This window comes from Cheilinus undulatus, linkage group 1 (genome assembly GCF_018320785.1).
Source record: "Cheilinus undulatus linkage group 1, ASM1832078v1, whole genome shotgun sequence".
Classification (NCBI taxonomy): domain Eukaryota; kingdom Metazoa; phylum Chordata; class Actinopteri; order Labriformes; family Labridae; genus Cheilinus; species Cheilinus undulatus.
Genome location: NC_054865.1, coordinates 17,466,216 through 17,493,777, shown reverse-complemented (window position 1 = coordinate 17,493,777; position 27,562 = coordinate 17,466,216). Strand labels below are relative to the sequence as shown.

The following is a 27,562-nucleotide window of genomic DNA, read 5'->3' as shown; positions in this document are numbered from 1 at the left end:
TGGCTCCTTTAAAATGTTATTCCAAGAAAGGTGTATTGATAAGAGCCATGTAAAATGTCATTAAAGGTGATTTTATAGGGTTTGAAATTGGTAGGAATTTTTACCATTTATATTCATAAAAAATATATTTGTTTTATCCTCTGTAGGCCAAAACACTTTTTTTCCTATAGCTCTTAAAATAAACCTCTTTAGGAGTAGCTTTTTTAATTTATAGACTGTTCATCTGCAAATCAAATGAGCTAAAAGATGTAAACAGTAAGTCATTACTTCAGACTAAATATGAGCAACAGTAAAGGCATGTCAGCAAATGCCTTGGCCTTGGGAGGAGTTGTGGTGTCTGACTCACAGTCAAAAGTCAAATGATGTGTGAGCAATTCTATGTGACACCCCTGTGTGAAAAGTTTTGCTGAGAAGTACTTTTACTTCCTCGGTTTCAGCTGCCATCTAGCGTCCACTTGTGCTCACAGAACTTATCATATTGTCCAGGTAACTGGATCGATTGGTCGAGTCTGCGCAGGTAGTTTGGGAAGAGCTGAGTTCACATCTGTTGGGAGTAAACAAGAGCTTATTTTAGACCTACAGGCGCTTTTTTTTGGACTCTTCGTCGACTGTTTGGGGCTTTATTTTACTGTAATTCTGCGTGTGAACAATGAGCTGTAGTAGAGTTTTCAGAGTAAGCTGGTAAACACAGCTGTTTGACTGTCGGTGAACGTTTCCTGACTCCTCTTATCAGCGTCGAGGCTCGGACACGTCTCCACCGCTCCTACAACTTTTATTCTGTTGTTGTTGTTAAGTAAAATGTGCTACTATCTATAGAATGTAATGAGGATTACAGGTACCCGGTACAGGTTGGTTAAAGTTGAGTGTATAGTCGTTTAAAGGAGAGGGGTGTGTTTTCAGCAGTATTCTGCCCTCTGGACTTCTAATTAATGCCCCGCCCGGTGTCCGCGCGCAGGTGCACTTATGACCATGTTGTTTCACCTATTCATGCTCCTCCAACTCCTGTCATGTGGAGAGCTGGCCTGTATGAGGAGGTTACTGTCCAAACATGAAGGAGAACAAGAAGGTGAGATCATTTAAAGAAATTGCAAATCGATCAAATGAGTTTTATCTTTATTTTTTTCTCACTCAGTCTAATTTGTTCGGGTCCATTAATCTGACAGTGTTTGTAGACGAGGGGGAGGCAAACTCGTTCCTGGGTCGCCATCTACTGTTCAACCGGTTCGACTTTGAGATTTTTGTGCCTGGGAATCTAGAGAGGGAGTGTTATGAAGAAGACTGCAATTATGAAGAAGCAAGGGAGGTCTTTGAGAACATCCCGGAGACAGTTAAGTGTCACGAGTCACAAAAATGAAAGGGGGAACTTAAGAAGCCTACTGTAACTTTTTCTGTACTAATAATGTTCTGTTTTGCAGGATGCTTTTTGGAAAAAATACACTGAAGGTAAGCCAAACAATTATTACCTACCTAAATACCTGACCCTATCTGTTTTAATTAAAATAAATGTACAGATATATGTTGTTTTGAAGCACATGTTTTGAGTGCAGTCAGACACATGTATTTCACTGCCAGGCAACTGTATTTCTGCTGCTTTTAAGAACCAGCTAAACCGCTTGTTCAACAGCACACAGTAGCTTTAAGATTTATTGCCAGGCTTACAAGACAGTATGCTGCTCAAATTCCAAGTTAGTTAGTAATTATTGAACTATTTCAAACAAAATAAACACTGTGATGTGGTATTTAAGTAGCTTTGTTTCACTGTACAACTCATTGTTTTTATGAAGGAAGCATATCACTATCCACTCACACTCTGTTTTATGATGATCCACAGAAAAAGAAAAGCGTGCCTCTCGGGTGGATGTGACTTCTCTCTTGGTGGGACTGATTGGTGTTGGAGTGGCCATTGTTATTGTTGGACTTCTGGTTTGGTATTTCTGCCAGGGAAAATGCAAGGACAACTTAAGCCGTACAAGGTGAGTGAAAAGGTCTTAAAAAATGATTGATTGCAGCTTCAATTTTGTTTGCTTTGACTGTTGACTAGTGGGGAATGTTTTTTGACAGTGTAAAGGATGCCAATAGCTGTGTTATGTGAGGGGGACAAATAGATTTTTAACCTTTATTTATTCAGTTCCTTGCCAAGACAGGCATGCAGCACTGTTAACACAGTTCTGTCGAGCAATGGGTATCCAGTATATATATATATATATATATATTCACACACACAGAAGATACAATAAGACTTGAAGTAACAAGTAAAACAGCAAATATTTTGTCAAAATTAACCATCATCAAAATGAATATCAACAACCTGTTACATTTGCCTTAGAGTCACTCAAACCTAAAAGCAATGAGACCAGCTCTTTGATGGGATATTTTAGTATTTTTGAAGTTGGGTTGCATAAGGTATTTGGAGATAGTAGTGTCACTAGCTTCTAGTGATTTCAGTGAGCGTTGCCCCCTCAAATAGGATGCGCTTGGAAAAGTTCAGTTCAGTTCAGTTTCTCCATGTAATTTAATGTGAAAATGGGGCAATAACAATTGTACACTTTATCAATTTTTTTTTTTAAAATTTTTAGAAAGCCTCCGTGTTTGTAAATATTTTGCAATGCAAACTGCAGCTACTGGCTATATGCTCTTCTGCCTCAGCATATCTGGACAGCTGTTTGGTTCACCAGGCTTCATTAGAGGAAACTACGAGTCACTCAACTAAAACTAGTTATTTCAGCTCACTTTTACATTTCTACAGCGGATGCAGTAGACATAACTTACCCACAGTAGCTTGTCTAGTTATCAGCCATTAGAAGAATAGAGCCCCAGCCATAATCCTACTTGGATGACAAAGTTCCATTCAGCTTTTCTGGTTGGGGTTGTTTTGTCCAATTTATCTTCAGAAATTTAAAGGTCGGTATAACCGCAGCGTTCAGTAAGGTAGGAAACTCTTGATGGAGAGTGGTGTAGGCTGCAGACATCTGTGAGCCGCTATCCTCTGATCAGAAATGTCCTAAAAAGTTTTGTAACATTATCACATGCATACCTTATAAGTTCTATCTGAAGGAGAGCCAGTTCGTATTATCCTCCTCTTGATACATCCATAAGTGTTATCCATAATCCAGAATTTTTTCTTGTGTGTTTTTTTTCTGCTTTTACAAGTTAAAGATCACGACAACTGCATAGAGCACTTCTGTTGAAGAGTGACTCCCCCCCCCCCCCCAAACAACCTGTGAACTCTCAAACAGTCACATAGACAGTAGTGACATCAGCATATGATGAGTGTTCAGGATCACTCTTGTGGTATGGCCAGGCTGTCGGCCAAGACAAGGCAAGACACATTTTTTTTTGGTAGTCTTACCAAAAAAAAAAAATGTGTCGTAGCCAGCTTTAAGTCCAACTCATGACAACAGTGGCTCTTGTGGACATAGACTCCCTGTTTCCAAATGTATACCAGCAGGTAAGTCAGGCTCTCTCCTGCTAACCGGTCCCCATTAAAGTTTCTCTCTTCTCCCTTTCTTTCTGCCCAGTCTCCATCTATGGAAGTTCCTCTGTGTACTGTGAGTCATAGAAATGTCCCCTCATATCCGCAGTAAATGGCACATCATTCTCACTTGAGTAAAATGGCTCATTTTAGTGTTGTTTTAGCTTAGCTTGTTGTTGTTTCCTCTGACAAAGCCCACAGATCCAAACAGCTGTCCAGATGCACTGAGGCAGAACAGCATGTTGTCATTAGCCAAAACTGGCATTGCAAAATAGTGTCAAACACAAAGGCTTTCTAGGTGAACAATAAAAGGCTGAAAACGTTGTAAACAGTTGGTAGGACATGACAAGTCAAGTGTCCAAATGTTTCTATGAATCATCTCATAAGTTAGTTAGCTGTTCTTACCATGTGCTGCATCTTGTCATTGCAGATACTGTATGTAGTACTTTAGACTCTGTATTTTTTTTTTTAAACATGTTTTATTGAATTTTGAACATTTAAGAGGAAAAAAGGAGGAAAACCAAAAAGAAAAACGAAAAACACATGACAGCAAGTACTGGAATAAGCAGAGTATAAACCAAGTGGGATCAGACAATACATACAAAATAAAACGAGATGGTCAAAATATCCCTATAACAAGCATGATGTACTAGTACAGGCGGTTCCACGTAGACATTTCTATATCACTGTAATTGGATATCAAATGTGGTTCAATGAATCCACAAAGCAGGAAAGGTAATAAAGCACAATAAAATAACCTAATATTAAAATAAGATACACATTAGAGAATCTCAAGGATTCTGAAGAGTACATGAGGGGCGCCAGTTTACATCACAACATCCCTTCTTTATTAAGTCTGTTATGCAGTCTGGAAGATAGTCAAGAAAGGGCCCCCAAAGCTTGTCAAAAGACTTCTCATTTCCCTTCAACCTTGAACTTAAACGTTCCATCGGCAAAACTTTAAGAATTTCTCCACGCCACTGACTGATAGTTGGAGGTCTGGGTTTAATCCACTGAAATAAAACATATCTTCTTGCCAAGACAGTAAGCTTGCTCAAAAGTTTATGTTGGACATTTGTCAAACAGAGTTTCTCACTTGCTATGTTTAAAAGAAACAAACTGGAATTTACCTGTATTGTCTTACCAAAAATAAGATTTAATTCCAGTGAAACTTTTACCCGAAAATCATATACCTCAGAACAGCTCCAGATACAATGAATGTGACTCTGTATTTTTAATTAAGTGTGCACAGCTTCTCTAGAAAATAAAATTATAGATATTTTATAAGAGTTAAGGCATTTCTAATGTCAAGGTGCCTGTAATGTCACGGAGCACCCAAAGTATGGCCTTATGTCAGTTTTTCCTTTTACCAGCCTTCATTTTTCACCACTATCTATTATTATACCACTGTACTTTTCACCTTTTATCTCATCAGGTACTCACTGATTGAAGTCGTGCGATAGAGCAGTAACTAAGCCCAATCATTAGCACACCTTTGTACTTACACACTGAATCTGTAACACCACAGTGTTGATGTTGCAGATGAAGATTCACCCCTCCATTGTGTGTATTACAAATGGCAGATCAGATCAAACGTGGATGCAAGTTTTCTACGTTCAAACAGCAATCTAAAAGCGCCAACTGTCAACCTCTTCTCAAGCCAACTAACCCTTTGCTAAGTCCCTCCCCAAAACAGCCACTGTCCAATACTAGGTTAGCAGCCATTACAAAACATGGGAGGCCTTTCAAGGTTTGAGCAGAAACTAGTATGCTGAAGCAGTGTGGTTACGGGACCTACAAATCTGTTTTTCATAAACATGTGGAGTACTGGCCATCAGAGTGGAAGACCACATGAACTAAGACAGTGATTTAGTTTAGTTAGCAAAGGGCTAAAGGTAAAACACAATAAAAGCTAACTCAACATTAGCTTTAATGTTATTATATATTGAATTACTCTGCTGTACAAAAGATATGTTGTTCCACCAAAAGGTTTCCCCACAAGGTGCATATATATTTCTGTTCTGGCCTTAGTACAAGTCAACAGAAACCAGGCCTGACAGTAAACCAGAGCTTTTGTTGCCTCACTACAATCTGCCTACCACATGATTGAAGCTTGAAAATGACTGAGTAGTCATCATTTCTCATCTGTTTGTAAGTTGGTTAAACAAACATAATGAAAAGTGTGATCATGTGTTACTTACAGTCAGCTGCAACATACACAGTGTTTAACACATGTCAGCAACCCTTAGCTTCACGTTAGCTCGCATTTAGCCCATTAGCACATTAGCCACTACTATACAACAGCCAAATAACAATAACTGGAGAAAATACAAACAAACTGTTACAACTGATAGCTAACCAGCTGTCTGTTCTCATCAGACTCTGCATTAAAACTCAGCATTTTTATGAAACTGGAGTCTTACCGTCCAATTCCTTATAAGCTACTGAACTCAACAGCAGCCGCTGTTTGCTAGTAGTTAAAGAGAAAGAAAAATGTCCAGGAATAACAATTGTACACTTTATCAATTTTTTTTTTTTAATTTTTAGAAAGCCTCCGTGTTTGTAAATATTTTGCAATGCAAACTGCAGCTACTGGCTATATGCTCTTCTGCCTCAGCATATCTGGACAGCTGTTTGGTTCACCAGGCTTCATTAGAGGAAACTACGAGTCACTCAACTAAAACTAGTTATTTCAGCTCACTTTTACATTTCTACAGCGGATGCAGTAGACATAACTTACCCACAGTAGCTTGTCTAGTTATCAGCCATTAGAAGAATAGAGCCCCAGCCATAATCCTACTTGGATGACAAAGTTCCATTCAGCTTTTCTGGTTGGGGTTGTTTTGTCCAATTTATCTTCAGAAATTTAAAGGTCGGTATAACCGCAGCGTTCAGTAAGGTAGGAAACTCTTGATGGAGAGTGGTGTAGGCTGCAGACATCTGTGAGCCGCTATCCTCTGATCAGAAATGTCCTAAAAAGTTTTGTAACATTATCACATGCATACCTTATAAGTTCTATCTGAAGGAGAGCCAGTTCGTATTATCCTCCTCTTGATACATCCATAAGTGTTATCCATAATCCAGAATTTTTTCTTGTGTGTTTTTTTTCTGCTTTTACAAGTTAAAGATCACGACAACTGCATAGAGCACTTCTGTTGAAGAGTGACTCCCCCCCCCCCCCAAACAACCTGTGAACTCTCAAACAGTCACATAGACAGTAGTGACATCAGCATATGATGAGTGTTCAGGATCACTCTTGTGGTATGGCCAGGCTGTCGGCCAAGACAAGGCAAGACACATTTTTTTTTGGTAGTCTTACCAAAAAAAAAAAATGTGTCGTAGCCAGCTTTAAGTCCAACTCATGACAACAGTGGCTCTTGTGGACATAGACTCCCTGTTTCCTGAACTAAGACAGTGATTTAGTTTAGTTAGCAAAGGGCTAAAGGTAAAACACAATAAAAGCTAACTCAACATTAGCTTTAATGTTATTATATATTGAATTACTCTGCTGTACAAAAGATATGTTGTTCCACCAAAAGGTTTCCCCACAAGGTGCATATATATTTCTGTTCTGGCCTTAGTACAAGTCAACAGAAAGCTATCCACTGTGGATAGCGCTGTGATGTCCTCTAGTTGATGAGTCTGCAGGTGAGGTAAGGCTCACAGCTGCTTTGTGTATATGTTGCTAATCTGTCTGCAGTCTTTCACGTTTCAGCTTTGTTATATCTATCACTGATGACCATAATCCGTCCATACTGTCCTTTTCCTGCATGGTTTTCAGGAGTTTTAAACGTCACTGATGAGAAGTTTTGCATTATATCCTTATTCTTAATCTCCTGAATATTCACTGCCTGAATTAGCCTTTTGCTAGTTATGTGTATAAGTAGGGCTGTCAAGATTAATGACATTAATTGCAGTTTATCAAGGTCCAAAATTAGTGCACTAATCTTTTAAGGCTCTGTCCATGCAGAGAAGAAAACAAGTTTTCTGTAAACATGGGGTTGTTCCACGTGGACAGGGCCTAAATTGCAGTTAATCTCATGCTTTATTGAGCCTTTTGGCTCACTTTGCTTAAGCCACACCAGTGTCTCCCTGCAGCAACAGAGATATAAAAACTCACAGACAACTCAGCGGACAAGTCAAAATTCAACTGCACGTTGTATATCCTTTACAGTTCATAACAAGGTCCTTTTTCTGTGGTTAAGTTCAAATGTTAAAATCTTCAATCTCTTTAAAAGCAGGTCTGTGTCCAAACAGGAAGTCAAAATGACACAAAAACAGTTTTGGTTGCAAAAAAGTGTCATTTAAATATGGGATGAAATAAATGCAATTAATTGCAATCAACTACAGAATTCCTGAGATTAATTGCAGTTAGAAATTTTTATCTTTTAACAGCACTATTTATAAGCCATAGGTGAACACCAGCTAACTAAAATCTGTTCACAATACTCTGCCAACAAATGATATTGTTTTTCAAACACTTTTTTGGGGGGGAAATGTGACATTATTTCCTTTGGAGTTGCCCCTACTTATATAGTGGACAGCTTTATATCCAATATGGTGGGTGTGAAAGCTTGTTGGGGTGTAGCAATAGTAGGGAAGGGGTGTGGGGCTTAGCAAAGGGCCAGTTAACCTCTGTTCATGTTACAACAGTCATGTGATTAGCACCACCAACAGGAAACATGAAGTGATGACACAGTGTGTCAAGAGCAACATATTTTTTGATTGAAATATCTGTGTTTGGCTTTGATTGTATCACATAAGTCAAAGAAGGATATTGCTTTTTTGAATATTTTGTTTCATCCTACTAGAGATGGTATCAGGAGGGGAACATGGCATGGGAGCATCTCTGATTTTAACGCTTGAAGGATTTAAGTCAGTCACATTTAACATGATGAAACTGTATGTCTACAATCCTCACAGCTCCATTCGACCTCGACGAAGAAGAAGTAACGCTACTCTCATAATGCGACGGCTAGAGGAAATTTCCTTACAACCTGTGCCCCCACCAACCCAAATGGAGGAAATTGGGCCCCCAGGGCTGCCGTCATATGAGCAAGCAATAGCAAAAAGTGGACAACATGACGCCCCACCTCCTCCATATCCTGGGTAATTTCATATTCACAAGTACTTGAAGTTAGATTATGACTCACTTTTCAAGTTTTTCTGGTGCATGTACACAGTCCATGATGCAGCCACTGACACATGATTCATGTGTTTTTCTTATCTTCTCTTCTTTTTGCTTTTAGCTCAAGAACTGGCAGTATTCGGCGGTAATATCTTCAGAACATGATATCAGCATGTCTGTCTACATTAAGCAGACTACTTACACTGACACTGTGCCGCTCTGCTAAATGCTTACTTTTTCATCGTCACAATGTTTTAAAAACTCCTTGGTGCCTTCTGGTACATGCGCTGATCAAGCTGTCTTGTTGGACATTTCTAATGTCTGTTGCTTCTCTTAAGTTGAGTAATTGTGTCTTTTTTTGTACCTGCTTGTGCCAAAATGTGTCCTGTTGTCTTTTTCCACAGCTGTGGTTATACTTAATAATGTAACCGCTGCTATCATAATAAGTTGAATAATGCCCAGTTTGCTGCTCTTTTTCTGAAAATGAAGAATTAATGTGTTAAATATAAGAGCTTTAATTTTAAAGGGAATTCTTGGGCTTTAAGGGACTGTTGCTTTAGACACTGGAACATTGAAAGCTAAATCAGGATGATGTTTATTTACATTAAAAGTATTAATTTCAAGTGAAGAAAGGTAGAACGCTGATGGCTTTCTGTCTCCTTCAGAAGGAAAAGAAATTGCAACCTTGCATGTAATGACAGTATGGTTTACTTTGTAATTAGGATAATGTTTTTAAGAAAAACTAGTCATTAGCTTGCTTTTTAAAGACTTTCTTTAATCTGTTTTACATAATTGTTTTAGCTTTAGTTTTTTAAATAGGCAGATATTTCTTTAGTACAGTGTATTTTGACTTTCAATACAAATGTGGAGTATAGGTCCAGCTGTAGAAGGTTGGTTTTACAACATTTACTATTAACAAAGATTATTTTGCCATTATAGAATAAATTATGAGTTTGATTGCTGTATTTAAGAGAATACTGTCATGTTTTTTTGTCATCAAGCCCAGTGTTTGCTATCATTTTATTATTTGATGGTGGTACAACACTAGTTGTAACCAATGTGTCAACATGACATCAGGTAAATTCATTTTTTCTTTAAAGCTGATCTAAAGTATTATTACTTGAAATTATTTTTATTTGATGTTTCGAATAAAATGTATTTTTTTGTCTCATCTTTAACTGTATGTAAAGTTGTGAATGTGGTCAGTCATTCTCACTGCAGATTTGATCAGGTCTTCAGTTTTGTAAGTGGCATGTGCTCTTTTACAGTTCTGTATGTCTTTTCAACAGTATAAAGACTGAAAATCTTTTTTACTGATAGCATTTTGAATCTAATGAGAACATCTGTTGAGGTCTGCAAGTGTTTATATGTAATATACAGGTTGTATATACCAGGCATTCAGAAGCTATTCAGACCCCATTCACTTTTTTCAAGTTTTGCTATGTTGTAGCCTGATGCTACAGTTGTGTAAATGAATCTTTTCTCATTAATCTACACTCAGTATCCACTCATGACAGGGTAAAAACACAATTTTAGATTTTTTTTTGTAAGTGTATGAAAAATAAAAAACTGAAATATCACATTGGCACAGGTGTGACCCTTTGCGCTAACACTAAATTTAGCTCAGGTGCCTCCTGTTTCTCTTGATTGTTGCTGTGAAATGTTTTTTCACCTTGTTTGGAAACAACCTGTGGTAAATTAATCAGTTTGGACATGATTTGGCACACACCTCTATATAAAAGGCCTCACAGCTGGCAATTTATATCAGAGCAATTTATAACCAAGGCATGAGGTCAAAGGAACTCACCTGCAGAACTCAGAGACAAGATTGTTGACAGGCACAGACCTGGGAAAGGCTACAAAACAGCCCTCCTGCACTGAAGGTCCTCAAAAGCAGAGCTAACTCCATAATTCTCAAATGGAAGAAGTTTGGCACAACCAGGACTCCTCCAAGAGCTGGCTGCCTGGCCAGACTGAGTAATCAGGGTAGAGGGACCTTAGTAAGAGAGGTGACCAAGAACCTGATGGTCACTCTGACTGAGCTCCAGAGATCCTGTGTACAGATGGGACAAAGTTAAAGAAGGACAACCATTTCTGTAGTCCTCCACTGAACTGGGTTTATGGCAGAGTGGCAAGATGGAAACCTCTCCTCAGTGTAAAACACATGACAGCCCCCCAGAGTTTGCAAAAGAGCTCCAGGTGTGCTCTTCTTTTGCAACATGTAGATGGGCAACCCTAGGACATTCTCAGAGCTGTCACCAAGCAACTCCTGTTTTGTCTTGGCTTTGTGCTCAGGGTCATTGTCATTTTGGGAAATGAACCTTCAGCCCAGTCTGAGGTTCTGAAAAACACCCCCACTGCATGATGCTGCCACCACAATGCTTTACTGTTGTTTCTCTGAAATGCATTGTCAGCTGTGAAGCCTTCTATAGAAGGATGTAGGCCTGTAAACATGTCCAGTTAATTTAATTTACCACAGGTATACCCCAATCAAGGTGTAAAAAGATCTAAGCAATGAAGAAGAGAAATGTGAGGAATCTGAGCAAAATATTAAAGTGTTTTTGCAAAAGCCTCTGAAAACTCACGTCAATGTGATATTTCATTTCTTGTTGTTTTTGATAAATTTGCAAAAACTCTAAAATCTTGTTTTGACTCTGTCATGATGGCTTACTGACCATACCACACTTTAAATAGAGTTGTAGAGACCTTTACAATTTTATTATTGAAATAAACTTAAGACAATTTTGTGTATCATAGAACAAAAATAAGTTAAAAATCTGTCTTTTATTTATTATGTTTTCTTTACGTTTTACTTATTTTACAAAAGCCTTCCCTCCCCATTTAACAGCCTTAGCAAATCGATTTAATATTCCTAAAATGTAATGTTCAAGGATGCCAATCTGTGCAGAAAATATAAACTTCATCCAAAAATTCTCAAATTGGAAATTTTAAAATCAGAAATACTTCAGATATGAAAACTGCAGCAAAATGTATTATACTGTTTAATTCACTTTAAGATGACACCTGATCAGGCATCATTCTAAGAATTTAACAATTTAGCAAAGCTGATGCTGTTACAAATTGCTTTCCATGCTTAATTGCGTACTCTGTCGGGAGAAACAGCAAGTTTGATTTCCTGAACCAGGTTAAAACCACACTGGTAGGAGGTATAGTTGAACCTTTAGTTGGACAGAGGGAAAACTACAAAACTTCAAGCCAAACTCTGCGGTGCATCCTGGGAAATAAACTAACATGGGTACGTGAAACCATGCAGGGCTCGCACGTCTCTCCATGACGAGCGATGAACAAAAATTAGCGAAACCAACTCAAGGCAAACAGCGCACATTTACCCAGGACCTCGCGCTGCTTCGCGGAGGCTCTGCGGACTGTGAAGCGCTTTGACGGGGCTGCCTCGCCTTTCCAGGTCGGTCGGTCTGTCGGTTGGTGGGTCGGACCCTGGCTGCTACGATGTGCGTCCGCTGCTTCACGAAGCTCCGTCGGGAAAGTGAATCTTTCACCGGATGATGGACAGGAACTACCCGACCTCCAGCTTTGCGGACGCGCTGGCTGCTCCAGCACAGACCGTAGCTTCTTGGGCCTATGACCGCAGCACGGCTAGTGTCAAGCCAAGGTAAAGGATGAAGAAGAGGGCACATTCCCAAGGAAATATCGGTGATGGGGGGCCTAGGTGGCTAGGAGAAAAGTGTGAAAGTCCGTGTTGTTAGTGGAAACATTGGAGGAATCGGAGAAATCTGGGAATTTTGTGGAAGTTGGGGCGGCTTTTCTTGACATCGGTTTCTTAGCAGTTTGTTTCTGTCTCCCACCTTGCTAGTTTTCGCTAGCACACCGTCTCCCCACTGTGGCCATGCTCAGAGTTTCTACAAAACAGGGTTAGGGTTATATTTTATACATTTAATAAGCAAACCAGCTAGGTAGCTAAAATTAGCAATCTGTAGGCCGTTTTACTTTACCCACAGGTGCTCACCAAAGCGAAAACAATAAAGGTAACTAGCTTCAAATGCTAGTTATGTCAGTCATGGCACTTCAAATTAGTGCTATTTAGCTGATGTTGTTACCAAAGTGCCAAGAGGCGACGTGTCGTAGTCTCTTCATGCATGGGCCATTATTTAAGCTCTGAAAGTTGCATGTCTCAGAGTTTTAATATTAACTTTTGCACCTGCATAACTTGCATTATTTATTATGCTCAAACTGCTGTTGCATTATGTTCTATAACATATTTAGTTATGAGGAGATCATGCCAGTTTAACATGGTGTTATCTACTTAATTCAAATCAGATTGTGCTCTGAAGAGTCTGTAAAAGTAGTTGCACCTAAATCACTTTACAGGAAACCTCATCAAAGCATAAAATTGAAGCAGATAAGGTACTGATGCACAAAGTCACCCCACTTGAGTTTTACCTTCATATATTTACTGTATAGCAAATCATGTATTTAAACGCTAACAATCAGACCTGTATAGTAAATATACCATGTTTGCACTGATTACAGGCTCAGTAAAAGCCGCCTTAGGTTATCTCAGTTCCCCTCTTGTCATATCTGTGTGACCCAAATAGCAAGGGTTTGTGACTGCTGATGCATTTGCCTCAACTGTAAGGGACCATTTTTAGGTTTTAGTTTGCCCTTAAAATCTAAAGCAGTCCACTACAAAAGCTCAGCCATGAATTTTGCTGTTGAAAAAGATTATATTTGCAGCTGGTTTTACATTAGTGCGCAGCGTTGCTGGACTGGACTGCATTATGTCACGACATGTCTCTGATGTTTTGAGAAATCTGTAAACAAACATTAGGGTGGAGGGAATAGTAGAAACATGTTCAATGCAAACTGGTCCAGTTTAACACAACAGATGCATTCACACCTCAGTATTTCACATTCATCTCTGACAGTGTCACCTAAAAAATACTCTTTAATAAAGAAACTCATTGTGCTGAATTGCATTAGATTACAAACACGTATCCAGTTATTACCGGGTAATGAATATTGCGTTAGTTTTTCTCGGATTGATTGTCAAACTGCTGAGAAGAGAACAGAGAATCAGGACATTGCACATCTGTGAATGTAAAGGGACAAGGAAAAGCTGAGATGACACCCGCTCCGCTCTGAGACTTTCACAGATGTTTTCCTTCTGGCAGAGAGTGAACACTTTAGGTCAGGCTGGCTGCCTCTGATTAGCCCACCTCTGGTTTTATTTCTGTTTCCCATGATTTTCCTGGGAGAAGCAACGAGTCATATGTCAAATATTAAGCTCTTTTGTCCCCTATTTGCGCTGGCAAACATTAACATAGTACCTCACACTAAGCAAAGCCAACTTTACAGCTTAATTCTTGGAGTTACAAGAATTTACATGTTGTGTTGTCGTGCTATTAACATTTAGCGCATTTTTCGCATAGCATGCTTCATATGGTGACCATAATTGCGTTTCTGCAACTAGGGTTAGCGCCTTCTGTGTTCGTCACTCAGTTGACAGACAAGAATTCACAGATTAGAAACCTGAAAACAAGAATGCTGTGTTTCTGGAAAAGCCATTTACCTTTTATACATCTTTAGGTGTTGAAATATAACTTTATAAATGCAAGCTCTTGTGTATGTGTTTTTATACAGTCCCAGTTATGGTGCAGCACAACTTGATTCAGAGCTCCTCCAGCGGCAAAGCTACACGCCAACCCACCAGCTTCCAACATACACTACATCACAACTTCCTGCTGCAGCAGGTGAGTTATTCAAGTCAAAATTTATTATGACATCTGGTCATGCAGCTATTTTTAGGTTCTATGAACTTTGGCTTTATTGGATAGATATATAGATTTTATAGTCAGTGTTTGTGAGACTAACATTCACATTGGTTAGTTAAAAATATTAGTTAAAATATGTATCATAATATATAGTATAAATAAACTATCCCTTATCCCTCTTTTCTGTTTTTTTCTGTTAGGAGCACTTGACTCAAGCAGTAATACTTCTGAGACCTCAATCATGAGCTTCCTGTCAGCCATGGAGTCTAGAAGCCTTCAGGCTGGTCCTGTTAGTGCCTCACTGCTTCCCCCTTTTAGACCTCCTTCATGGCCTTCTGGTAAGAAAAGGCTAACTTTGTAACTAAATAAGTGCTTCCAGGTGATTAAAATGTTTAATTGCAACCAATCTCAGAATTTCTGCAGTTAACTGCAATAAACTTTGATTGCATTTTAATATTCTACTGTTTTGCATTTAAAACTATTCTTGTTTAGCTTAAGATTTTTTTACTGTGTTAAACTAAGGGTAATTGGCTTCCTGTTTGGTGACAAACCTGCTTTTTTTGAAAGAAAATAAGAAACTAGAGTACTTTGAAGATTATGATGTAAACTTTTCCACAGAAAAAGAACTTGTTATGGACTGAAAAGGAAATAGGGAAAAGTAAAAAGGTAAATGATAACACAAGTTGCAGATGACTTTTGACTTCTCCACTGAGCTGTCTGAGTTTATTCAAGTGAAATGAGACAACAAGGTGCAGTGGTGTGTTTATTCAACACAGTGGGGGGGATTTTGCAGGGGCTCCACCTAAGTGTGCTCAAAAGGACAACCAAGCATGTGATAAATGCAAATAAAATAATGAAGTTCCAATTTGGACTCTGATTGATCATGATTAATTACTGCATGTGGATTATGTATAGTAGTAGTATTATTCTTTTCATATGTTTTACCCAGTAATATAGTCCCACTTTAACATTAAATGATGCATACTTTGTGTGTTTTTTTCTGGTCTTCGTCCTTTTATAAGCCAAGGTGTACATGTGTTTATTGTAAATACAATTTTTGCTATTGCTATTTTTTGGCCTATGCATTTAAGTATTGTAGGTATATCTTCTCTCTTATCTTAATGCATTAATTTTGACAGCCCTAGTTTACATTATACTCTTCACTAAACATCCTCTATCATTAAAAAGTGTCGGCTTAATTTTTTGATTACTTTGCAACCTGAAAAACTGGGCGTTTAAGTTTACCAATCTATGTAGCAGTTACCATTTGCATTGTGTATGTTTAGTGGTTTGAATGAGCTTTTAAAATCAAAAAAGAGTTGGTTAGTGGTACCACTACTCCCATTCTTTGATTTTTGACGATATGTTATCTACTGAGGAATGAGGTATTATTGTCTATGGCTTGGATTACATCATTTTATTTTTTCAAGTATTGTCTGTTAATGTGTTTTTTTTTCTGTGCACTGCAGGTACAAACGCCTCCAGCACAGAGCTGTATTTGACTGGTGCCCTGCCTTCTACTGCCACTTTCCCCTCTCCTGCTGCTCTTTCGTCATATCAGCACACTGGTGCCTACCCTTCCAGGAGTTATGCCACCAACCCTTCCTTGGCCCTCCCAGATCCAGCCTTCAGCACTTCCACAAATGGCCTGTTTTCGCACCACGACCCCCTCCTCCATCTCAAATCGAGCCAGACTGTGCTCCCCACTGCACTGGCCTTTAATCATCTCTCTGCTCCTGCTTTGGGCTCAACTCTGCCAGTCCAGTCCTCCACTTACCGCTCAGCCCAGGAGTCAGCCCCCCACCTATTACAACCCCAGTTCAGCCTGCTACCCTCTGCCCTTCCTGCTCCTCACAGTACTCCACAACCATATGGGGCCACGGTTTTCTCAGGCTCCATTGAACGAGCTCTTCAGCGTGAATGTAGTGTGATTAAACACCACCAGAGGCCTTCTAGCAGCCACACAGCCTCAGAGCAGTTGCCCAGTTCAGAGCACTCCTTACAGGGATACTTTGGCTCTGGCAATGAGGCGGATGTGTCCTATGAGCAGGACCCTTCCCGTCAGACCCAAGTGTCCTGCAGCCCCTCCACAGGTACGGATTCTTCTCAAGGGGTCAGTCATGCTCCACAACCCAAAACAGAGTCAGTAACTCAAGCGTATTCGTCCACTTCTTTGCCAAAGGCTAAAGACTGTTCTTCCAAGCTAGCTCAGCACACGGTTGGGGATGAAGAGAGTCACAAACACTCTCAGAGCCTTACAGCGGGGTCTCCAGAGCATTATACCCCCCCAGGTCAAAAACAGAATTCAGTAATTGCCAATCAGCAGTCAGTCCAGCTCTCCAGCCTTATGTCCAGTAGTCTAGCTCAAACCTACATCAGCCCCCACACCCAGTCTCAGAACTCCAACTCCACCACAGACAAAATCTCCCCACTTTACAAGACTCTGCCTTCGCTCTCCAGCCAGTCTGACAGTGTTGCATCCGTAAGTCAGACTCTTGTTTACTCCCCCAGCTCTGGACTGAGCCAGGAGCAGGAGATCCAGTATGGAGCCCAGGTCCAGGGCCTGTGTCAGGGGAATCTCTCTGAGAGCTACCCCTCATCCAACTCTCAGGGCACCCAAAATGTGACTTTTACATCCCACTCACAGGGACAAGCTTCAGTAACTCGCTCACAGAGCTACGCAACAGGACAATCCCTTAACCAATCGTTAAACTCATCGTACCCATCCACATGTGTGCGAAGTCTTCCCTCACCAAATGCTACACAGGACTACTCCCTCATGCAGGACTCAATGGGAGGTAAAACACATGACACCTTGTCCCAGCAGCAGACAATTTTACCTACATACTCGTCAACTGCTCAAACCTTACAAATCAATGCCAGGTCCTCAATCCAGGACATTAAGCTGACATACAGTAAAGACAAGCTTGAAGAGCTTCCCATCCAGGATCTAGATGCTCTCCAGCAGGCATCCCTGGAAGCGTCTGCTGCAGCTAGCAGCATGTCTGCTCATAACAATGTCATCTATGTTGTTTCAAAAATGGATGATCAACACAAAACACAAAGTGTCATCAGAAGCAATTCACGTTCTGATGACCAGCTCATGGGACTGAGCCACGCAAACACAGCACAGCTGAAGGATGAAAGGATTGGTTCTTCTAGCCAACAGGCCGTTCATCTCAGCAGCGCTAATGGTCATGTTACAAGCAACACCAAAACTGCAAACTCCAGTATTATAGCATCACACGAGCAGCTCAAGCAACACCCGCTCCAACTCAAATCTCCTGAGCCACATCAACAGAACCACCAGAATCATAGTCAGTCTCAATCCACAGCCCCCCACACGCAGTTTATTACCGTCCCCAGCACTCAGGTTCTCCTCGAGCATAACCAGATGATTTTGCTCCAGCAGCCCCTCGCCCATCATCAGAACACTTCTAAGGTGCTATCAGTGCAAGGTATCCCAACGGGACAAGATTTGGGTCCTGTTCATGTTCAGTATCTTCAGATGGATCGAGAACTGCTTGGCTCCAGCGTCACTGAGGCCCAGAGTCAGCAGGGCACAGTAGTGTCTGAACAGAGCTCAGCATGCACTGATGCCTCCAAGCACCACTACAACCAGTCCACAAACCAGCCAAGTGATGCCAAGAACCACTTTGCTCTCAACTCTATTTGCTTCCCTGACTCTATGCTACTCGGTGATGACAGAAATATTTTGTCAAATGTTGATGACATTCTCGCTGCCACCGTGGCGGCCTGTGGTGTCACACCTCAAGACTTTGTCAAAGCTACATCTTCTGCTGAGGCTGACATGGCAGCAATGTCAAGTCCAGTTGATTCTAAAAGCCACTTCCAGACAGTGGATATAAGGCACATGTCGCCAAGTTTCAGCAACACTAACTCTCACACCATGGCCATGACACTAAATGGAACTCAGATGGCCTCAGACTGTCAGGCTCAGTCTGTCCACCACAACAACAGTTCTGACATTAATACAAACGGAGATGGAGGGAGCGCCGAGAACGACTATCACTTAGCTGGGCAGGTGTTTGACCCCTCAGGTCTCCAGAGTAGAATCAAAGGGAATGTAAAATGTATTAAAACAGAGGATGGTCTCATGGACAGCCCAGGAGGTGAAGACTTTCCAAAAAAGAAGGCTCGCTCTAAATCCTTGACCAAACCAGGCGGCCCTGAGGAAGATAATGCACAGGCAAGAGCATCAAAGCGTAGCGGGCAGGCAAAGCGACAGAACTCTAGGGGTAGTGACGTCAGCTCCCCGTCTTCCACACAGAATGTATACGATGGTTGTCCACAGCAGGAAAGGATCAGGCAGAAGATCCGTGAGGTGGAAGAGAAACAGCCAGAGGTCAAAACTGGATTCATAGGCTCATTCCTCGACTTCATTAAATCTGGTCCCAAACAGCAATACTCCCCAAGTCCTACACGAACCATAAGTCGCCCAAGAAAACCCTGTCCCTCAGTCAAACCACCGCTGTGTTCTCTGCCATCTTTTCCTCCCAAAGTGCAGAGTCTGCCAGGACCTTTGATTCCCCAGGAGAGTCAAGGAGTGAGCTCCCAGCAGAAACGCCTGGATGAAGATTTGCAGAAAAACTTAGAGACTCTGCCATCATTTAGTTCAGATGAAGAGGAGAACACTGGGAAGAACCAGGCCCTGAGAAACAGTATCACATCAGCACTGTCAGCCTTGGATGAGGCCACAGACCGGAAGACCAGGACAGGTAATTTTACCCCTATGAGCTGCCAATACTGTTGTTCAAGCAATTCACTTAGTACTTTTCATATTATTGTGAGCTGTATGATTAACTGTGGGCAGCGCTGGACTGGACCTGGCAATTTTGGTGCAAACCGGTCCTTTGACTACTGGTTGAACATTCCCTACCTGTTCCGTTGTCTCCTTTTACAGCCAGATCTACCAAATGTTTCCTCCTCCCTATTAAAACTGAGAGTGAAATGCCATAGACAACTAAAATTATGTGTATTCAGACTTTTTTTAATGGTTTCTCTTTATGTTAAAGGGACATGGTGGACAACATATCCTAGAAGATGTAAGAAGTCAGTAATTATTTAAAAAAAAAAATAAAACAACAGAATCCTACTGGCCCCTTAAGTGTGATATTTACAGCCACCAGTGCCAGTCGGTGGCACTGGTAGCTGAAAATATTTTTCTTAATGTGAAACAATTAGTCCGTGGAGTTCAAGCTGAATCAACAGATTTGCTTGGCAGAAGTTTGTTTCTTTGTTCATCCTTACTCTAAAACTTTTGTAAATTTTAGCTCTTAACAGTAGCTGGTTTAGTTTAGTTTTTAAATGTTTCTTCAAGCATTTTATCAGGAGTGTCTCAGTGAACCACCCTGCTGTTAAACCTGTTAGAAATGATTGTTGTGGTGTTTTTGGTGTAACACTTCCATGATGGCAACATTTTCTCTCATGTTTGACCATGAAAACAGATCAGCGTTTGTCCAACACAAAAGATAATCATCTGCTGCTGACATCGGTTCATGCCCACATTATTTACAGATGGCCGATGTTTGTCAAAAAGGCCAACAATGCCCGATACTGATGTTAAACCAGTGCATCCATATTAATTATCCTGCTATGTGATCAGGGTGTCCACAGGGTCTTAAAAATATTAGAAGTTGATAAATCAATTTAGAGAAAAATAAGACTTTTTAAGAGTATTTAAAGTCCTAAATGCAAGACTGTAAGGCCTCACATTTTTACTAGACAATTTGAAAACACCCCCCTTATATTCTATATAGCTTTATTGGCAGTTATAGTGAGCTAAAGCTTATCAGCCGCAACAATAAATTGAACATTGACACTAAAGTGTTTAAAAATCCAAATTAAAGAATGTTATTGTTATCCTGAAATGGGCATTAACTAATGATTTTTAACTGCAATGCAGACCTTTAAATAGGTACTCCAAGACTGGTATTACTATGTTTGGGCCACTTAAGTCAAAATTTAGACTTTCCATTGTCAGCTATCTTACAGTACCAAACCAAGGTCTTTTTTTCTCAGTCTAATCTCAGAATGCTCAAAGAAAGCTTAATTTGCATACTGCATTAAGAAAGACTCCTAGAATTTTCTTTTCTTTGTTGTCACAGGTTTAACTGAAACCAGTTCAAAACTTATGGTTCATAAAATGTATGAAACGGGTCTTAAAAAAGTATCAAAATGATTACATTTTATGTCAGATTTTCTGTATATACCCTGCAGATGACTGCACAATAAAAGCTGTAAAATATTGTCATGGGTTTGTACAACAGCTCAGCCAAACACTTACTTTGCCCAAATTTTGCAAAACATTTACTTGAACCACAGGATTTATAATTAGCAAAAAGTATTTTCTGTGTTCGTTTGAGCATGTTTGCAGATTGAGATTTGAAGCCTTGTATTCTGTGACTTACCAAAGGCTGAACTTCAAATGCAAAGCAGGGAAATGATCAGAAAGCTGCCCCTCTGGAGGAAGTCCTCAGTTAAAATCTGAACATTATTTTGGTAGAAAAAACAGCATTCTTACCCACTGTGACTCCCATCTTATTGGCAAACCATCCTCAGTGATTAGGCAAATCTGCAAAACTGCTTCAACTGTCTTTTGCTTTAGGGGTTTTTCAGCTTTATGTATTGAGATATCAGCAACACAGTCTTTAGTTTCTATCTGATATGTATTTTCTTTCTTAAAATGTTTTTACTTAACATTTTAATCTGTTTGCGACCTCTCCAGATAACCAAATTCCTGCTCCAGTGATGAAGCCACAACCGGCTCCCACCATTTCTCTCCCTGTCCTTGAGACCCGTTTGCTACAGGTCGCTCCTCCTCCACAGACAATAAATGCTGTGCCAAGAGGGACTACCTTTGTCTCCAGTAAGGAGTCCAAAGAGACCCCTCCAGGCCAGTTGGCTGTAAAGCTGATGAGTGTGGCCATTGAGGGGTTGACTGATGAGGAGCTGTCTGACAGCGGAGGGGAGGGGATGTACAGAGAGAGGGACGAGTTTGTCGTCAGGAATGAAGACATTGAAAGCTTAAAGGTAACACCAAATTATGCGAAAAGATTTCAACAGGTTGTACAGAGGAGGATGCTGTAATTAACGCTGAATGTTGAATTTGACAACGAAGGCCCTGTTTACAGTTTGCTTACTTAGCTGCCTCTTATACAAACGGCACTCCTTATATAATCTCAGAGGCTCTGGTTTTATAGGTGATTTTCTTTTTTCCCTTTATTGTTGTTTTAAAGACATTAAAAAGGTAAAATGGTGCTGTGTGGATGCCAAAAGACCAGCACTTATTACTAAGGTGAGCCAAATGATCCACATCTCTTAAAAGGGCCACAATTCCCATTATACCAAGCAAGGATGGACAAACACAAAGCCAAGCTTTTTGTTTTGTAGCAGAATACCTCAGATCTTATCAGCTGGCATGATGGTCTTCAATGCATGTACTGTAAGCACTGCTTCTACACCACCAAGCCAGTGCAGATGAAGGCATCTCAGACCACCTATACAGTCTGAGCAATCAGATATCAAACCATTTCCAGTTCGCATTGAGGTGGGCCAATCAACAAGCATTCAGGACTGCCACTCGGTAGCTGAATGCCCAGGACTGATGTAAATCCATCATTTATGATATTGTCTACACTCACACTGTAACGTTAATTGTTCCTGTAGTGCGTAAACCAAATCACTGAAGCTTATTCTGATCTGTGTCATGTGCCAAGGTGACCATGAGAGCGGGTAGTGAGCCTCCAGCCATCTGGAAAGTCCAGAAAGCTCTGCTGCAGAAGTTTGTGCCTGAGTTGAGGGATGGAAAGAGAGTCTTCTCAGCTACAAACAGTGTAAGTGCAATTAGAATGTTTTTAGGAAATTTAGAAGGTTTTTAGGAAATTCTGCTACACATAATGTGTAATTTTTTTCTCTTTAGTATCTTGGGTATTTTGGTGATGCTAAGACCATGTACCAGAGGGTCTATGTGAAGTTCTTGGACACGGTTAATAAAAGAGAGTATGTTCGAGTTTGTAGTCGGAAGCCACGCTGCAAGCCTATGAATTCACTAAGGTAAGAAAACAATTTCGACAGGTGTGAATTCAACCTTTTTTACTACTAGAGTGGGTGCTATAACTGTTTCTCTACTACCCAGGGGTGTTCAAGTGAAAACTCTGCTGGGCCTTACAGCCGCCCCTTCCTCAGGCTCCCCAAGCCAAAAGCCTCGACCCAAACAGCTCAAACCCCGGGCAGAACCTCCTCCTAAGAAGAGGAGGAAGTGGAAGGAGGAGTTTTCACCCACTGCCTCGGGATCATCTGAAGAAGGTGGTGAAGATGATGGTGAAGGAACCTTTTGACTTCTTTCATAAGATATTCCTTTAAGTTGATATGCTTTCTTAATCTCATATTCTCTCATTCTATCTTGATGGTAATCTCTGTCACACTCATACCTTTAGATTTAAACCCTCCAGTTCCATTTGCTTCACGGCTCCTCAACACACGAACCATGAAGGAGACGTTCAAGAGCTTTGTGGAGCTGCTCATTGGCATAGTTTTAGATGAAGATGTCATTACAGCGCTTGAAAAAGCAAACGGTGAGCTGACTTTCTCGGCATTGAACTTTTGTTTTCTGTTGAACTACTGGCTTGACGTAAATAAAGAAAGATTGAAAGCAAAGTCAGACTGGTTTTGTTACCTGCTAATTTGTCATGTTTCAGATGAGTTGCTGCTGCCACATATGAGAAAAGTGGATGGGATGATCACAGACAACAGGAAACGTCTGCTTCACAAACTGCACATAGGGCAGGTCCTAAAGGTTGGTGTGCTTAGGGCACTTTTGAAAAACCTGTGAAAAATGTGTTATTAAAAATGTTTTATGATGTTAAGTCTCTGAAATTGCAAAAGAGGAAATTAATAGCACAAAGTTCTATTCACGCAGGACTAGCATCGCCTGTGGACCTCTGATAATTTGTGAATTACCTCCTGATGTTAGTGTTTGGTGTGGCACATTCACATGGAATAAGCGAAGTCTGTAAAGTGCTCGAATTTACAGGCATTGCTGAAGGAAACATAAGAGTGCAGTATGGCTGCAGCAAAAAAAAAACAGTTTCTTGCATGTGTCTTTTACATACTGTTAACCAGAGTTTATAGTAGATGCCATGTGCCTAAGTGTTTTCCTCCATTTTTTTCCTCCTTCCAAGCTGCCCATGACTAATAAACTACTGAAACACCTCTGCTATCTCTCCCATTATACATTGAGGTTGAGCAAGTCACCTCTGCATATATGCAGCTGAGCAGACAGATGTAGAGAGGAAAAGTCAGGCATCCATCCAGTTAATGTATGAGAAAGGGAGACGTCTAATGGGCCTCTCCTGTTACTTTTAACATTTTTTTGCAGTTAATGTCATTCTGCACTCTATAAATTTGGGGTCATTACGCATCCACATAAACCCTCCTCTCAGATCAGCTGTTGCAGCCTAATCACTGACTGTTGAGCGATACATTTTAAAACGTAAAGAGAAACTGTAGGAAGCAGAGCAGAAGCGCTGTGCGTATGAAGAGAGCAGCTGTGGGCACAGACTTTAGACAGCAGAGTTTAAAATAAATCAGTATAGTAAAATAAAGCCATTTTTACACCTAAGCTGAAATTTACTGAAGGAGAACCACTATTTATTGCCCATGTGTCAAAACTTTGCTAACACTCTCCTGTACTGCCTCAGTTTTGATCAGAAAAAGGCACAGAGAAGCTGCACAGACCTTTAAAAACATACCACCCCTAAATTACAGAGATGTAGATTTGTACAGGATTAGAGATACCTGTGCTGAAATATGATCAATAATTTGTCCTGTAATTTTTCCACCGCAAATTACAGACATGTCTGATTCACATGGGATTAAAAACACAGATGTCCTGTGCGATTATAGCAATTTACCAGAGGTCCCTAGGTATTACTAACCCTGTGTGAGTAGGGCATTAGAAAGCCAGTATGTTCCTGAGTAAATTTAGAGTATCATTATTCTAAGACATGTTTATAAAGGTAAGCTTTCCAAGTTACACTTGGAAAAGTGTGGAGTATAAGTGTGTAGTAAGTCTTGTTCTTTGTGTCTGCAGACGGCTCTCGACAGCTTCCCAGAGATCTCAGTGGTGACTGAGCTGAAGAAGGATGGGGAAACTCCAGCCTTTAAAGTCCGTCTCAGTGGAAAGGCGTACAACAAGAAAACCATGAAACCTTACAAGATGCCTAACAAAGTGCCTCAGGTAAGAAAACATGATTTATTAAAATGCACTCTAAATATCTGTCCAGCAGAGGGCACAGTGTTACCATTCAAGTTTCTCATCTTCCTTTATTCTGCTCAGCACTGATGTCACTTTTCCTGCTCTTGCTCTGTCATCTTTTTTAAAAAAGTGTTTAAAGACTTTCTCACTTTCTAGGAGTATACAGTGGACCAGCAGAAGACGCAGTGGTTCTCTCTGTACCACTCTTTGCAGCACTACAAGTACCACACATACCTCATGTGTAAGGATGAGGTGAGACATTATCGCTGCCCTGATTGTGTTGAATTTGATTAGCTGTTTTCTGTCAGTGTGGATTTAACTCTCTGACTAGTAATATTTCACAGGTTTCACTCTAGTATTGATAACTCAAGGAACCTTTGTTGTGTTATATGTTAAGCTCCCTTTTTTTTATGTTTGTGTCCAGATCGCATCCCTGCGTCTGCAGGTCGGGGACCTGGGGCAGGAGGAGACGGTACAGAAGTGTCTGCAGAACGCGGCATGGGTGGAAGGGCTCTTTGATCGCTTTGGAGAGCTGATCAATCAAGTGCAGCAGGCCTGCCGATGATCCAGCTTTGATGAGCTTGGTTTAAAAGCAAACAAACTGAAAACAGCCTAAAATGAGGATTTTCAGCAGAGAAGGATTGAGTGAGCATCTCCTTCCAGCCACAGAGAGATTTGATCAGGGACTTGTCAGATGATTTGCCTGAGAGACACCGGATGGCTTGTGGTGTGAAGAGGTAACAGGTGAAGAGCAGGACAGTTTCTGATCTCTGCAGAAACTTGATGAACTGAGGACATGAACATTGTGGAATCATTTTGGGAGACTTCCAATTCATGCCTCTCCTAGTCTTTGTAGGTTTTTATAGTGCAAGCCCACTTTTTAAGGGCCTTTTCATAGATTTATATTGTTTTTTTTTTGTTTTTTTTGTTTTTTTTTTATCTTTTCTGTTGTTTATAGAGAAATGCCAGATAATAACCAGTGAGTATGCACTAGATAGAGAGCAATCAGTATAGAAAGTAGAGCACATCAAATAAAAATACAAAATTCTGATTATCTGAAGTTTTAACAAGCTTTCATCAATCATTTGAAAAGTATGCTCATACAGAGAGGTTGATTTATTGTATAAAAAAACAACAACTATATATTATATATAACCATGCTGTTTTTAAAAGATCCATTTTTGTAATGGAGCACAAACTTATATATACTGTAAATTTTGTATAAAAGAACAGGAAGGTGGGAACTACAGCAACTCTTTTAGTAACTACCATATTTTATGTATACTCTAGTTCACATTTTTGACACCCCTTTGCTTTCAAAATAGAAGTCAGTGCCGATCCAGGACTGCTTTTTATGGACTTTGATAATCAAATATTACCTTGACTTATCAGCAGGTAAAATGAAATGAATAAAACTTGTCTTTATACTCCTTTACAGATGTAGCCACATTTTATGACTGATAGACATATATTTTTCTCAGAAGTTGATATGATGCTATTTGATCATTACAATTTTGGAGACACTTTTACATTGCTTTTTCATGGTCTTCCTTACAGGACTTTTCAGAAGCTGGTTATCAACTTTATGCTTTCATAAACAATCTTGTTCATTAAAGATGCAGTTTGTAAATAAAGAGCCGCATGTATTAGATGATTGTTTTTTCTGTTCCTTTTTTTTTTTGAACATCCTCCAGGTTGTTAGGGGCTTACAGTGGCCATGAGAAGTATTGGCCTCCTTGGATGTTTTACCATGTTATTGATTTTATTAAATCAATCTTGGTCAATATCATTTGGCGTTTTTCACCGAAAAAAATAAATTCAAAGTGAAAACTACACCTAAGATTTCTACAAAGTACTGTCAGTTGATTAACATGATGTAATGAAAAATAAGTGCATAAATATTAATGAAGTAGATGCACCTCTGGCTGCAATCACAGCACTGATGGGCCTCAATCAGGCTTGCGCATCTGGACGCTGCAATTTTACTTCATTCTTCTTTTGGAACTGCTCAAGCTCTGTCTGGTTGCACAGAGTTTGGGGACAGCCCTTTGTAAGTCTTAGACACACTTACGTTTAGACACCCCCCCCACAGTATGATGCTGCCACCACCAAATTTCACAGTGGTGTGTTGTCTGATGGCCAAAAAGCACCATTTTCATCTCATCAGACTAAAGAACTTTGTTCTGCTTGGTCGCTCACCTGTCTCTTGGCAAACTGTAGGAGAGATTGAAAATTAGTTTTCTTTAACAGTGGCTTTCTTTTTGCCACTCTTCCATAAAGTTTTGACTGGTGAAACACCTGGGAAACAGTTGTTGTCTCTCCCATCTCAGCTGCTGAAGCTTGTAACTCCTTTAGAGTAGTCATAGGCATCTTGGTTCTCTCTCACTGGTTTCCTTTTTGCACGGTCACTCAGTTTAGCCTGATCTAGGCAGATTTACACATGCATTATTCCATCCATTAGTTGTTCCCTTTAACAACTCAGGGGGGGATGTTCAGTACCTTGGAAATTTTTATGTATACAACCCCTGACTTATACTTTTCAATAACCTTTTCTCTGAGTTGCTTGGAGTGTTCTTTTGTCTTCATGGTGTAATGGTAGCCAGGAATACTGGCCAGTGACTGGACCTTCCAGACACAGGTGTTTGTATACTACAATCACTCCAGAGACATTCACTGCACTCAGGCGATCCCCATTTCACTAATTGTGAGTCTACTAGCACCAATAGGCTGGAACTCTTTTGAATTAGGTCAGTCACTTTGAAGGGGGTGAATATTTATGCAGTCACTTATTTTACATTACATATTTTTATTCAATTTACATTACTTTGTAGAAATCTCTTTTTACTTTGACATTAATGAGAGTTTCTGCATTTTTTTTGTCAAAAAGCCAGATTATATTGACTATGATTGATTGATAAAAACAAAAAGGTTAA

The 27,562-nt window shown here is 40.1% G+C and overlaps 2 protein-coding genes across 3 annotated transcripts; both read left to right on the top strand.

Annotated features, from left to right (window-relative positions):
• Positions 1-483: 483 nt before the first annotated feature.
• Positions 484-9,909, top strand: prrg4 (proline rich Gla (G-carboxyglutamic acid) 4 (transmembrane)). 2 transcript variants are annotated; one of them, XM_041805867.1, is made up of 7 exons: positions 484-858; positions 956-1,066; positions 1,164-1,327; positions 1,416-1,443; positions 1,832-1,973; positions 8,396-8,581; positions 8,722-9,909. In XM_041805867.1, the coding sequence occupies exons 2-7, from the start codon at positions 964-966 to the stop codon at positions 8,747-8,749; spliced, it is 651 nt and encodes a 216-aa protein (XP_041661801.1). In that variant the 5' UTR covers positions 484-858; positions 956-963; the 3' UTR covers positions 8,750-9,909. The 2 variants fall into 2 exon arrangements, with proteins under 2 accessions (XP_041661801.1, XP_041661726.1); XM_041805792.1 differs by having other exon boundaries at positions 484-1,066.
• A 1,949-nt stretch (positions 9,910-11,858) lies between these two features.
• On the top strand, positions 11,859-26,278 carry qser1 (glutamine and serine rich 1). The gene is made up of 13 exons (XM_041787112.1): positions 11,859-12,231; positions 14,220-14,329; positions 14,551-14,688; positions 15,820-19,089; positions 21,099-21,403; positions 22,090-22,206; positions 22,293-22,426; positions 22,509-22,693; positions 22,810-22,947; positions 23,071-23,168; positions 24,465-24,611; positions 24,786-24,881; positions 25,054-26,278. The coding sequence occupies exons 1-13, from the start codon at positions 12,122-12,124 to the stop codon at positions 25,192-25,194; spliced, it is 4,989 nt and encodes a 1,662-aa protein (XP_041643046.1). The 5' UTR covers positions 11,859-12,121; the 3' UTR covers positions 25,195-26,278.
• Positions 26,279-27,562: the final 1,284 nt, after the last annotated feature.